At 38.6% G+C, this 15,014-nt stretch overlaps 1 protein-coding gene across 1 annotated transcript in view; it reads left to right on the top strand.

The window, feature by feature from the left end:
- Kcnh8 (potassium voltage-gated channel subfamily H member 8) overlaps positions 1-15,014 on the top strand; it is a 385,997-nt gene that overhangs the window by 261,060 nt on the left and 109,923 nt on the right. Inside the window, exon 7 of the mRNA XM_051153057.1 lies at positions 1,809-2,016. Within this exon, the coding sequence (XP_051009014.1) occupies positions 1,809-2,016 (208 nt within the window). The remainder of the gene's footprint in view (positions 1-1,808; positions 2,017-15,014) is intronic.

Here is a 15,014-nt window from a genome sequence, read left to right on the forward strand (position 1 = left end):
GTGAGGTAACTCAGCAAGTCAAAGCGCTTGATGCTGAAGTTTGAATTACGTCTCAGGGACCCACACCATGTGAAGAGAGAACCCTTTGCTGAGGGTTAGCCTGTGACGTTCACACATGAGGGGCACCTGGTGCAGGCAGGCAGGAAAATAGAAAGGGGGGAAGGAAAGGAAGAGAAATGAGGGAAGGGAAGAAGGGGAAGGAAGGGAAGGGAAGAGAAGGGAGAAGGAGGAGGAAAATGGTTTAAGAAATGATTGTATTGTAATAAATGCAGAATTGTTCACAAGGCAGGGATTAAGAACAATTTTGTTGACCTTTTTTATTTTTTTTTTAATTTTTTATTATTAATTTATTCTTGTTACATCTCAATGATTATCCCATCTCTTGTGTCCTCCCATTCTTCCCTCCCTCCCCTTTCCCTCTTATTCCCCTCCCCTATGACTGTTCCTGAGGGGGATTACCTCCCCCTGTATATGCTCATAGGGTATCAAGTCTCTTCTCGGTAACCTGCTGTCCTTCCTCTGAGTGCCACCGGGTCTCCCCCTCCAGGGGACGTGTGTTGACCTTTTTTATATGCTTACATTTGAGTATCTTATATCTTAGTGATCTTTCTATTCATTGTTTGTTGATTCATTCTTACATCAACTATTTGCTAGTCTTTCAAACACTGGGTAATGTTCTACATAATTTTTTAGAGATAAAGGATATTGGGTAACAGAGGAGAGAATTAAAATCCACTGACCACCTGATTTCTAGGCAGTCACCCTGAAGATGTTGACCTGTCTGTGATTATATTCTGTAAAGAAGAGACTTGTTATAGCCACAAGCTATAAGCCCATCTCCTCTGCTTGTGGTTCCCACCAAGAAAATAAATGGTCAACGAGTCTATCAAGCTCTATTTCTATGTGAGTTGATAGTCTGTGTTTTCTGCTTCAGAATGTTCTCTGGAACTCTGTAAAAGTGGCCAGAGAACATGTACTAGGTGCACTGTCATTAGCAGTGACTCTCACCATGCCTGTGTTCACCAGTGGTGTGTATCTTTCAACTGAGGCCTAAATCCAGGAAGACAGCCCTTGAGTTGGAAAGTCTGTAATTTAACTGTAAGAAAAGACAGCAGGCATAGGAGAGGCACCGAAAGTTTCCGTCCCACTTGATTTTGCATTTAGAACACTCTGGAGAGAAGCATGGAGTCTGAGTGTTTCACTTGAATGCTTCCTCTGTTCATCAATAGTGTTAGAAACCAGGTAGTATAGCAAATGACACAGAAGGTGCCACTGGTACTTGAGTGTGAGATACTTACTCAAGCTTTTGAGTCAGCTGAATTAAAGAGATGAATTTTCCCAGGTCAGTGTGGGTTTCATGAAAACCTAGCCTCAGAAAATGAACACCAGAAAAATCATAAGTTAACTTTATTATGACTTTAAAATGTTCACTTACTATTTATGGATTACTTATTACTGTAGCTGGAAAGTCAAATTGACAGAAAACATGCCCAAGGTGACAGAGAAGTTTTATACTCAGGATATCTTAGTTGTGTATAGTCTGGAAGAAAGCAAAGTCAACTATAGTTAATAAAGTTCAAATTTCGAAGGGAAAATTGAGTTACCTCTGTAGCTTTCAGCCTACCTTGCTTTGCCCTCTCACTTCTTTACACAATATGTGAGGAGCAAATACACCCATCAGCGTGGCCAGCACTGTGAAGCCACCGTCACTTCTCATTTTCAGAAACTTTCCACCTTGGGTATGGCTTACAGAAAATGCTCTGCTGTGAATGGAGCTTCCAAGCTGTGCCGCTCTGTCTCCATCACAGGTGTCCCTTGTACATCTCCTGAAGACTGTTCGGCTGCTGCGTCTTTTGCGCCTCCTCCAGAAACTGGACCGCTACTCTCAGCACAGCACCATCGTCCTCACCCTCCTCATGTCCATGTTCGCCCTCCTGGCACACTGGATGGCCTGTATCTGGTACGCCATTGGAAAAATGGAGAGGGAGGACAACAGCCTTCTCAAGTGGGAAGTCGGTAAGGGCTTCTGCCTCATCCTCCACTTCTAGATAAAAGGGAATGTTGTGTGGACTTCAAGGGAAGCAAAGATATGTTGGTGAATATTTTATTCTATTCACTTTGTTGTTTGTTTGCTTTTTAATTGGTTTACTTTACATCCTGATTGTAGCCCCCTCCTCTGTAGCCTCCCAGTCCCTCATACCCTCTCCCTCACTCCCCTAGTCCTCATAAAGGGGAGCCCTCCTCCCTTAACACCTGACTTCAGCCTATCAAGTCTCATGTGGAAGGCCTGTGTCCTCTTCCTCTGTGGCCTGGCAAGGCTGCCCACCAGGAGGAAATGATCAACGTGTAGGGGCCAGAGTCCATGTCAGAAATTGTCCCTACTCCTCATGTTATGGGACCCACAAGGAGACTGTGCTGCCTGTCTACTGTGTATGAGCAGAGAGTCTAGGTCCTCACCATGCGTGGTCCTTAGTTGGTGCATCAGTCTCTGCAGCCCAGATTTGTTGCATCAACTGGTCTCCTTGTGGAGCCCCTATCCCTTCCAGTTCCTTCTATTCCCCAACTCTTCCATAAGACTCCCTGTGCTCCACCCCAAAGTTTGGCTGTGAGTCTCAGTATCTGCTTGGATCTCCTGCTGGGTGGAGTCATTTGAAGTATCTTATGGTAAGCTCCCTTCCTGTTCCATCTCATCAACTGTCTGGCTATTATGAGTAAAGCTGCTATGAATGTAGTTGAGCAAATGTCCTTATTGTATGCGGGAGCATCTTTCAGGTATATGCCCAGGAATGGTGGAGCTGGGTCTTGAGGTAGAACTATTCCCAATTTTCTGAGAAGGTGCCCGATTGATTTCCAAAGTGCTCTCCTTATGGAGCTGCTGACCCCTCCAGTTCATGCTGTTCCTGATTGATTTCCAACGTGGTTGTACAAACTTGCACTCCCACCTCCTCTTTTTCCACATGCTTGCCAGCATGCGCTATCACTTGAGTTTTTTATGTTAGCCTTTCTTTTAGATGTAAGATGGAATCTCAGACTCATTTTGATTTACATTTCCCTGCTGATTAGGGACAATGAGCATTTCTTTAAGTTTTTCTCGGCCATTCGATATTACTCTGTTGAGAGTTCTCTGTTTAGTTCTGTACCCCATTTTTTGATTGGATTATTTGGTTTGGTGGTGTTTAATTTCTTGAGTTCTTCATATATTTTAGATATTAAGCCTCATTTTGATGTAGGGTTGGTGAAGATCTTTTCCCAGTCTGTACGCTGTCATTTTGTTCTGTTGACAGTATCCTTTGCCTTACAGAAGCTTTTCAGTTTCATGAGGTCCCATTTATTAATTGTTGGTCTTAGAGCCTGAGATATTGGTGTTCTTTTCAGGAAATTGTCTCCTGTGCCAATGAGATCAAGGCTCTTCTATTCTATTCATTTTTATTAAATGTTTATTATACTATGTTACATAGACTATTTTCTTCTGTGTATATAATGTACATTCCGTGCATTTTTAACACTCCTCCACTCTTCTCTTCCACACCCCTCCCACTCTTGTCAATCTTCTTTGTCCTCTACATAATTTTATAAATACATTTCTTCTTAATGACTTTTTTTATTTAAAATACAAATGATCAAAGTCTCCTTCAAGACCCTTGCATTATTATTAAAATTTATCAAGTTTAACTTTTAGGCTAAAGAAACCTGAAAAATATCTATGTTGTTCAACGTGTCCAGCAAGGCTATGAAAGTGTTGGGATAAGTGTGCAATCCTACCTTGGCATTTTCTAGTGTAGATAGTAGCTGTAAATCATGGAAAATTGCCCCAAGGCCCTTCCCTAAACCATCGAACCACAAGAAAACAACCATTTATATCTGAGTTGATCGTCTAAGGCAGGAGATAGGTCTTATGAAAGTGAACTACCAAAAGGGCATATCCCACATAGAGGATCATTGATGACAGAGACAGGATTATTTACAAATATTTGTAACATTTTGTAGTTCCACAATCCCTGAAAGTTTGGATTTCTCTTTCAAGTGTTACATAATTTTGCATAAATGAATATGAAATACCAATCATGGGAACACATTTTTAAACCCATGTTAACCACAGAAAATTTATAGAAAATAAAAATCCTCAAGAAGCAGATATCTTCTAGCTTAAAATAGGCACCATCTTTCCACAGTCCCACTCTATAGAACTGCCACAGTGGAAGGGCTGTTGTTTTTATTTTTGTTTTGACATTTAATCAAAATAATCTATTTCTTAGTTGGCTGAAATTCCTTCACTTATTTCCTCCACCAAAAGCCAATCTTGAACTTTTGAAAGGCGCTCAAACCTTTTCAGAGGACCAACTCACGACAGAGAAATGTATAGTGTGTCCAGCTACTTAGGCAGCTTGTGGTTTGGACGTCCTATTCCGGTGTCCTAAATGTCACTCTCTCACCACAGGGTGTGTACACAAACCTCCACAGGGCATCCCTGAAAGGCAAGCTGGAGATTTTGAGGAAGCGGGTTGAAGAAAGTTAATTTCCTTTAAATGACTTTGCTCTTTTCAACTGAACACCAGAAAGTAACTGATGTGTTACGATGATTTTTTTCTCAGAGGAGTTTTCTTTTCTTCCTTTTCAAATCATGTTTTAAATATCTCGATATGGTTCTGGATTCTCAGAAACAAATGAAGGACATAAATAAAACTGTAGCGTGGAAACAAAGATGTCCTAGATTTGAGAGAGAGAGAGAGAGAAAGAGAGAGAGAGAGAGAGAGAGAGAGAGAGAGAGAGGAGAGAGAGAGAGAGAGAGAGATATTCAATTGGAGACAGAGGGAGAGGAAAAGAGATGAGAAGAGAACCAAGGACTGATGTCACTGATACCATTTGCCTCCTTTGAGTGTTCCTGTGTCTTCCTAATGGTTTCCAGTGAGTTGCTGTACTAGATGTCTGCCCTTTGTTTTCAGTTCATATTAAAATTCTGTCTTGTAGTCAGCATCTAATTCTATCTTAAGCCTGGCCTGATTTTCCTTGAGGCCCCAGACCTGTACATTCATACTAATTTGTAGGGTTTGTTATCTGAGAGGCTCTGGCTGGGGAAATCCAGTTTCCTCAGCCTCTCAAATGGAGTTAGATGATGGATGGTTTTTCTTACACTTGTGCCACGTTGCGCTGCAGACATGCAATCTAGAGCTTGTTTTTCTCCCCAGGAATATGCAGAGCTGTTTATTTTCTAGGAAATAGGTAGTCAGCAACCTGAAGTGGGCCAGTATTAGCTCGGACCTTGGCCCTAGTGTTAGGGTTCAGTGTAACACAGAGGTTATATGGTAGGTCTCAGTCAGGCAAAGGCAGAATGACACACTGCAGTATCGAGAAGGAATGGGACTCACATCTGTCAACCTCTTCTGGCCTCCCTAACCAACTGCTAGATTTTCACTAACTTAGTTCAGCATTGTAGACCACATTCCCCTCGTCTACAAGATAAGAACCTCACTAAATAACTGAAAACTCTTTTTTCTGGATTGCATGATATACAGATCTCATGTAAACACAGATTTGTAATTGTGTTTCCTAAGAATATATGAAATAAATATTGTTACCACAGGTTAGCATCCATTGGCTATCTACTCCAGCTACCCAATATCACCTAGTTTGAGGCATCTGGGGGTTTCGCTAAGATCATGGCTTGTCAGAGAATCACTGTGTATACTCAGATAAGGTAAAAGTAATTCTCTTTGGAAAATTAGATTTCCTATCAAATAGCACTTGGGATGTGATTAGGAAAGAAGTACGTGTATTATGCCTGTAAATATATTTAAACAAGTTTGCCAAGGATTTCCCCTTTCCCTAAACTTACTTGTATAATTTGTCCACTTATTAAATCTCTTAGCAGCTGAGATTTATCTGCATATTAGACAATCAGAGCTCTTCTACCTATTAGTTTATTTTTACTATGTAATCTCGTTTCAGCAGTGGCTTTATCCCTTTTTGCTTCAATTACCATAAATCAAAAAAGTCATCATATAAATAAAATCCTGTTAGAGAACACATTGTTCTTTACTTTTGGTGCTAACATATAGAGCAGGTTCATCTGTCTGAAGGATAAAGATAGGGTTCTAATCATTGTCAATTATCCAATTACTCTTCTTTTGTCCTTGGCAAGTTCAGTACTGACAGCTAAAGTGCTGTGATAATTTTGTTTTCAAACAAACCCAAGTTCTTCTTTAAGCATGACCAATATGCCAGTTTTTATAAGATGTCTATTTTTAGAATGAATACTCTGTAGTTATTGGTTTATGAGATCAGAAACTCGTTGTAAAATGATTTGCTGATGTTGCATTTCAGTTCATATTTTCATATATTTGAATCTATGTTTTAGAGAATTTTGAGATTTGTCTGGCTGTTTATGAAATGTTAGACTAAGGTCCTCCTAAGTCTAATGTTTTTTAATATAAAATGAAGAGAATATAACTGTAGGTTTTGCAAGTTCTATATAGAAAGCGTTGGCTTGTCCTCTACTGTGACTCTGGGGTATAGCTCTTGGCAAGGTTGAATAAATCAATAATCATAGTTATTTGGTTACTAAATGGTGTTCATGTTTCAAGCACCTGACTAGAAATGTCTCTATAGTCTCGAATATTAGGAGAATTATAAGTAAAGTTTGTTTGGAAAACATTTTCTGGCTAAGAATGAAAGAACAGACAGGCTGATGACTATGAGTTTTCTCATTCTTCTGAAAATAATATTTTTAGGTTTCCATTGCATGCTTGATTCTGTCTACCAAAACTAATATGTTGGATATCACAGACCAGAGCCTTAGACTGTTTATGCCACCTCTATAGCGTGTGCTCATCACTAAAGTAGAACAGGTCGGAAAGACCTTTTATAGGCTGATATGCTTTAACCCGGAACAACAGGAAACAGGAAGAAACAATTAACTTTGCTTCCTTTCCAATGACCATAAAATGACAATAATGCTGTAAGCCTCTTAGAGGTTGCCAGCATTATGTTACCACCCGTATAAATGCATGTGAAGCAGATTGGGAGCTGGTTCAGTGCTTGCTGGACAAGTGTGCAGATCCTGAGTTTGGATCATTATCTAAAAGCAAGATGTGGTATAGTGGCCCAACGGGCAAGATGGTCATGTGCATCCTCACTCCCACATATACACAGATCACACATACATGCAAAGGTGAAAAAATAAAAAGTAAAGCTGTGCATAGTCCTTAGCATTGTAGCTAGCATCGAGTCACCATCAAGAAGTTCTGTCTACTATAGCTGTCCTTATCATTATGACATGTACTCTTATGAAGAAACCAATTAATATTGTTTTGCATAGGAAAGTAATGGGAGAGTGTTGCCACTGTCCTCAACAAGTCACCTATAGGAGATTTTGTTCTGAATGTTATCAGAGTCAACGTAACAGATAGGCCTGATACCCGCCCTGAACTCCTGGAAAGATATAATAGTTTTAAGGAGTGTGGATACCGAGGTAAGGGTAATATTTAACTGTGTATTGAAGACGTATATCACAAGTGAATTTTAGAGTACTTTTTAAAGTTAAATTTTCATTGGCTGGAAAGAAATGTTTTTATTCACCTCTTGTAGAAGGCTGTTTTGTTTGTTTCCTATAAGAATGTTTAGTAAAGGCAAACTATGTGACAGGGTCTTGGAATATTATTACTCAATGGTAGAGCACTTACTAATTACGCAGCAGGCACTGGGTTCTACCCACAGTGCTGAAAACACGACAGGTGTAAGATCTCTCAGGCTTCCATATGTCTCAGTTATAGATGCGTGTTTTGTTGTAACTACTATCGCTCATGGAATTCAATTAATGGCAGCTGTAAAGTGCAGTTAATGACACTGAATCTGTTTTTAATGCTTCGTTGGGATCTTAATTAGGAAGAATTCAGTTTCATGCTGCTAAGATTTAGATTTTAACCCACCTCGAGGATTTGCAAGGCTGTGGTTTTGCCTAAGCTGACCCCAGGTGTTGCACTCCTGACTGATTCTAGTTTGCTCTTGTGTACCAGGTGTGGCTGAATAGCTCCTCTTTGTAGCTGCCTCACATGGTATCTGGTGTGTTGCGTGATTTCATTCCTGGCCTCTATCATTGATACCTCGGAACGTCTCAGGAACTGAGGCGATCGTCAAACTCTCTGGGCTCCCTATCCAATGCAGCAGTACTACCCAACTCTAGTGAGAAAGTGATCCTTGTGTTTAACTCATTCCAAATTACAAAAGCAAAAAATATATCAATTGGCAGGACCCACAGACTCATCAGTTCATAGAACAAATCTTGGAAATAGCCATAGGGACACAATAAAAATGACAAGAAACTGCAGCTGTCCTGCATATGTTGGGATGGGATGGTGTCCTGTTAGCTCACCCTCTTCTGCCTTCACTACTGCTTCATGGTCCCTGAAGGGTGAATACATAATGACCACATATTAGTCACATGCTATCAAATGTCTAATATCTTCAGACTGCCAAGACTAAGAGAGATTCAGTTTCAGTTGCACTTCTGTTGCTGTGAGAAAACATCCTAAGGAAAAGCAACTTGGGGGTGAAAGGATTCATTCTATTTAAAGTCCATCATTGAGGGGAAGCCATGGCATGAAAACCAAGCAGCTAGTCACATCATCTCCATAGTCAAAAGTAGAGAGAAATGAATATGTGCAGGCTTATTTGCTTGCTTGCTTGCTTGCTTGCTTGCTCTTAGTTTTCTCCCCCCACTCCCTCCTCTAGGGAATAGTGTCACCCATAATGGTCTGGGTCCTCTTACATCAATTAACAATCAAGACAATCCCCCATAACATGCCTACAGACAAGTTTGGTCAATATAATTCCTCATTAAGACAGTCTCAGCAGTTACTTCTAGGTTATAAAGTCTTAACAGTTAATGAACTAACCAGTACAGAACAGTACTCCTGCTCTCTTATCCTGTCTCTCTATTACATATGCAATAGAGAAATCCCTCCTCTAAGTAATATATTAGCCACTCATCCAGCCAAAAATAAAAAAGAAGGTAAAAGTATCTAACATCTTTAATTTTATATGTAGAAAGTGTAGGAAAGTTGATAAAACATTTATTAAAACCCCTCTGTGAATCATCGCACCCTTCACAGATGTCACCATGTCAAGTGGTATTGGCTGAACTGCGAGGACGGGGTAATGTTCGGTGCACCTTGCTCGCTATAACACAGTCTGTACTCCTAATGCAAACATACTAGTGAAGTTCTCCTTAGCCAAGGTCACTCAAGTCAGATGCTCCATCTTGTACCTAAAATATCATTTTATGTTCTTCCTCAAGTTCCTCAATTTAAGATCATAACAGGCTGAAATTTCAAATAAGTGATCTGCCAAAGGATAGAAGGCATTTTATAACATAAGAGCTAGTTTGTCTCTTAACTGTTAGGTTGGAGAAGGTTTATCTTTTGTGGGTGGACAAAATGTATCTATGTTGATCACACACACACACAATTTTTTGAACACTTCCAATCTTTGACTCATTGACTCCAATATGCTTTACACAAGTAGTTTAGACAGATAAACTTTACTAGTAGAAGTAAACTCTAGAACATCCATTTCATCTTCCTGAGGATAAAACATTCTTCAGAAACTAAGATTTGTAATTCAGATTAATTAATATTACTCTCCAGTGATGGCATGGTCACTTGAGCTGAATTCAATTTTGTAATGTATATTTTATTTAAATTCTTATATTATCTCTCACAACATGCCTCCTATGAAATTTAATTTTTTTTTATTTTTGAGGCAATACCCTTTAATGCCTTTATATTTTTGATACTTCACTGAATTTGTCTATTGCTACTGTAATTTTTATTAGTTAAACTTGTTCTTAAACATTTTGCATATAAATATTGTAAGCCCCTCAAGGCCTGCAAGTGGTGAGGCTCCACCTCTAAGGGCCTCTGACCACCAGGTTCCACCCTAACTCTAGCTGCCCTAACGGCTGGACCCAGCCCCCACCCTACATAGTAAAATTCCCAAGCTCTGGACTTAAAATCACACCATGCCCTAGGCGGCCCCCATTCTCTGTACTTAAAACCACACAAATCCACGCCCTGGAAAGCTCCATACACCCCAAGAAATCTTATACAAATCTTGTCTTCTCTGTTCTCTGCGGCTTCACACCAGAACAGAGGCAGCCAACTTCCTGAGGTCTTCCCTCCCGATAAGTCTCTTGTGTGAGGTTTGTTGTGTGAAGTGACTTTGTGGTATTTCTTGACTGCCAGGATACCTTTCCCATATTATATGCCGAGAACTCTCACCGTTCATCTCCCTGCCACCCCATCTCCTCTCTTCCACTCCACAAATCTCTCTCATATTTATGTTTTGTGACTCATTTTGTTTTGTGACATACTGAGATTAAACAGGGTCATCTGTGTTACCATGGATTTGTAATTATTCACTGAAATCTGGTGAGCACACAACTAAAGAGAGTGGTGTATTACCCCTTTTCTAGGATCTAGTTCAGAGGTAAAGAGTAGGGTCCTGTGATTCCTGCCATGTCTGAGTGACTGGTGCTTGGGCTTGTGTGGGGCTAATAAAGGTTGTGAGATAATAAGTGCAAGGGTCAAGGGTAAACAATGCCATTGTGGACCCCTTCACCCTGTCTTCCAGCTCTTGCATAATCTCATACCATGTGGTCATGTTGAGGCAGGGAATTACAAGCAATGGTTTCAGCCATATGCGACTTACCAAAAATAAGGAGTTAATGACTTCTGGCCCTTGGAAACGTTGCTCTTTCTGGCCTCTTCCCTTCTACACTATGATGTTTTTCAGAGTGCTTTGACTGCTAGGGTCACTGAAAATGGCTCTCACACTCAAGATATGGCACACAAAACTGCAAAGTTTATGGTGGCTCCAAAGGCAAGGTGAGCATCTGAAGAAGAGAACTTCCGTTTGTGTGGGCAAGGGCGAGTCAGATCTAGCTGATTTGTGGTTTGCATCTAACTGGTTAAATAATTTATTTTCAACCCTCCCCCCAGTTTTTCAGTATAATTTTTGCAATAGTTCATTCATTCCCATTAATTAAATGTGACATTTTAATTACACTTAATTATGACTTATGATATTGTTAGACTTCATTCTTCCATTGAGAGTCTAATTTTGCACTATTATTTCAGCATTTTAATTACTGTGCTGTTTAAAACTTGGTAGAGTAAGCAGAGTGGGAGCACTGTAATCTGACTTTTTATTTAAATCAATATTGTAAAAAAAATTACTTCCATCTAAATCTAAATGGGATTTGAGTTGGATTTCATTTTAGAAACAAGATTGAGAGTAATTCTTTTATAACACAGATATTTTGGCAGAAGTTTATGATATTCAGTCTCCATTTATTTAAAATAGTCTCTTATAATTAAGTAAAAGTATGCATTCTCCTTCACAGAAGTTTCATATATTCCTTAAGTTTGTTTCTAACTACTGTACGTTTTTATTCTTCCATGAGTGAAATCTGTTTTCCATTGATTTTGTTTTCATTGATTTTGTTATAATCATTACAGAATAAAAAGTTGGTGGCTTTTGAATAATTTTCCATAGAAATTCCAAGTAATACATAGCTAATGTGCTTCATAAACTTTAATTAGTTCCTTATAGTTTCAAAAGATAATTAGTTCTTCTACAAATAATAACAAAATTTACTTGTCTATTAGTTTGAGAAAGTGATTTACATTATGAATTTCTAAGAGATTCACTGAGTTGTTGTTTAAATGCCAATACATTGTCATTATTGTTGTTGTTGTTCTTGATAATCCAGAAAAGTGTGATACTTTTTAAGAAAATGTGGTCATTACATTTATTTATTTATTTATTTATTTATTTATTTATTTATTTATTTATGGTACACATGTCATAAGAAACCTGTCAAGAGTAGAGTCTCTCCTTCAACGTTGCGGAGCCAAAAAAAATCAAAATCAGGTCATCATCAGTCATGGCTACAAAAGCCTTTACTGCTGAGTCATTCCTCAACCCCCAACCCCATGTGTAGTGCTGATAGTGGGAGAAACAGTCTTCCACAAAGGAAAAAAATCTCCTGATTGGTCATCTAATACCAAGTGTTCAGCCCTAAAATCATGTGGATACAAGTAACATTATATGAGTTGAGCAAGCTTTACTTTTATATTTAGGAATACATATACACACACATACACACACACACACACACACACACACACAAACTCAAAATGACAACAACAACAACAGCAATTAAAGAAAAGCAGATGATGCATTTGAAAGAGAGCAAGGGAGTGTATATGGGCACAGTTGAAAGGAAGAAAGAGAAAGGTGAAAATGATGCTATTATATTTTATTTTCAAAAATATATATATGAATATATATATATGAATATATATATATATATGAAGAACAAGAAATGATAGAGCGATTTTTTTGCCTTAATGTTGGCATCTTCTAGTCAAGTCCTTCCACTAATTGGCTGTACGGCCTTAGACTTTGCACCAAATCATGTTATCTCTTAAATTTTGATATTTAGTTCTTACTGAATCTGAGACTTTCTTGGGTCATAACCTATAAGAGATCATCTGTCATGACATGTTTACCTATCCACATATGAACAGTAATTTGGGTGAAGTTAGAAATTGCCTGCCTATTTCTTTATGCTCGCTCATGGGATTATTATAAGTAAATGAAATAAAAAATAATTTAGAAGTAGTTGCCCTCTCAGATTGTCTTAAGAAAAATGTCTTGCACCTGAGTCTTAAGTTCTTAGCTGTGTGGAACAATTGACACTTTGAGGCTGACATGTATTATGTTGACAGTGTATCTGGTCTCTTGAAATCTGTCCTGAAGATTTTAGCCATAGCAGTATCTTTTCATTTGTGTGAGGCAAAGATGTGCAACTCATAGCTCACCTTGAATGTAACTTTGAGAGACAGATTTACAGCTTAAACTGAGAAAACAGTTCTGGGCATCCAGGTACCCTTGTGCCTCAAATGTCCAGACTTTGATTCTGTCTCTAAAGGATTACCAGAAGCAGTGAGGTCCTCCTAATATCTTACAATTCTGGCATTTGGACAGTGATCCCCCGTGCCCAAAGGTTGAGATCCTACACAAGGTACCCTTGACTCCAGGGGATGCTTTCAGCCCTGTGCTGAAACTTTATGGTACTGAATTGTCTCCGTTTATGCCACTCTTTCACTTAGACCACACTCAATTCATAGATCACTGGCTGTTGGTGACAGAGGGATCTTCAAGATGAGATATTCTAACCCTTTGTTTTGGTTTTGGTTTTGCCTCTCTATCATAAAGTCTCATTCTGAAAAGAATTCTTTGAAATGAAAGGTCTAATCATGGTTCAAGAATTTGCATCCTCTCTATATAATTAGGTGACCACTATATATTAGTGCAAATTAAAGAATGCTGGCAAGATGGCTCATTGGATAAATGTACTTGCTGCCAAGCCTATCCACCTGAGTTCAAGACTCCCTTTTTCCCTCTTTTTTCTTAGTCTTATAAAATTGATGTCCAAAATATTTTATATGCTATATCTAAAAGAAAATATATTATGAAGCCCATATGTGCCATTATTGGTCATATAATATCTATATAATCACAAATGTAAACGACCATAGTGGTCATGCTAATATTTATTATTACTATTAATATATAATTCAGACATTCAGGGCTTTCTTGGCACCAAGTATTTCTTTAAGTTCTGATTGAGAATTAACTCATTACTTGTAAAATAATTCTGTGAGCAAAATATTGTTAAAACCTCCCTATACACAAGAAAAGAGACACACATCAATTGAATGACTTCCCTGAGATCAGACAGATTTACATCCTGAAGCTCTCTCAGATTTGTCCTTAGTCTCTATTACATGAATATAAAAGCTATGCATTTATTGTTAAACTATTTACAATAAATCCTGTTGGTTGATTTATTCTCACTGCACTGAGATAATATCAGTTTTTTTATACTCTTATTCATTACACATATAATGATCAATGAGAAATAACTACAAAGTTCCTTACATAGACACAGCTCATTTGGGTTGAATATGCACAGGCATGCATGCTATGCATATGTTCATGGCACTCCTATTGCCAATCGCTGTACCAAATAGCCCATAGTGTCAGAGCTATCTCTTCCCCAGATCTTCACTAGTGGTTTTCACCAGTGCTATTCAACACGTGATATTCCAGGGATATTGAATAATATAAATACTATAACGTTTGTGGTTGGCTTTTCTTTCCCTGGTTGGTAAGATGGAACACCTTTCATGTGTTGTTTTGGCTAGTTCTGCTTCTTTTAATGAATTTAGACACTTGGCTAACTGGTGTTCACTTTCTCTCCTTTCTTAGATAACCCAGTTAATGCTATCCATTGTAAGTGAATAAATCTTTAGAAATTACTATTCACGTTATATCTTTGATGTTGCTTTGTTACTGAGTTCCATCTATGCTCATTTGGTATCACAGAACTTAGTCTATTGGCCTCATTCTTCAATATGTGTTGAGACACTTTTTGTAATGTTTAGTTCAAGGTTTTATATATTGTATTAGTTACTTTTCTGTTGCTGTGATAAAAGACCATGACCAAGGCCACTTGAGGAGGAAATAGCTTATTTGAGCTTACTTAAGATTCTGAGGGATAAGAGCCCAATTTGGTAAGAAAGCATGGGAGTAAGCAGAAGATATGGTGGCAGGAACGAGGAACTGAGAGCTCACATCTTCAAAGGCGAGCACAGAACAGAACAAATTGGGGGGGGGATGATGAGAAGCTTCTAATTTCAAAGACCTCCCCACAACAGAGCACCTCCTCCGGAAAGCCTGCACTACCTAACCATGCCTAACTGCACCTCCAGCTGGAGACACTGCTGCGTTTAAATGTGTGAACCAATGGAGTCAATCAGACTATCACATGCATCCATCCATTAGACCGAAGATCTGGATTTAGTTACACACATACTAAATATCCTTATAATAAGTTTTAAAAAATCAGTTATATAGTTTAGTGACTGATCAGGCCTCTTTATGCATGT

Source organism: Acomys russatus, chromosome 11 (genome assembly GCF_903995435.1).
Source record: "Acomys russatus chromosome 11, mAcoRus1.1, whole genome shotgun sequence".
NCBI classification, from domain to species: domain Eukaryota; kingdom Metazoa; phylum Chordata; class Mammalia; order Rodentia; family Muridae; genus Acomys; species Acomys russatus.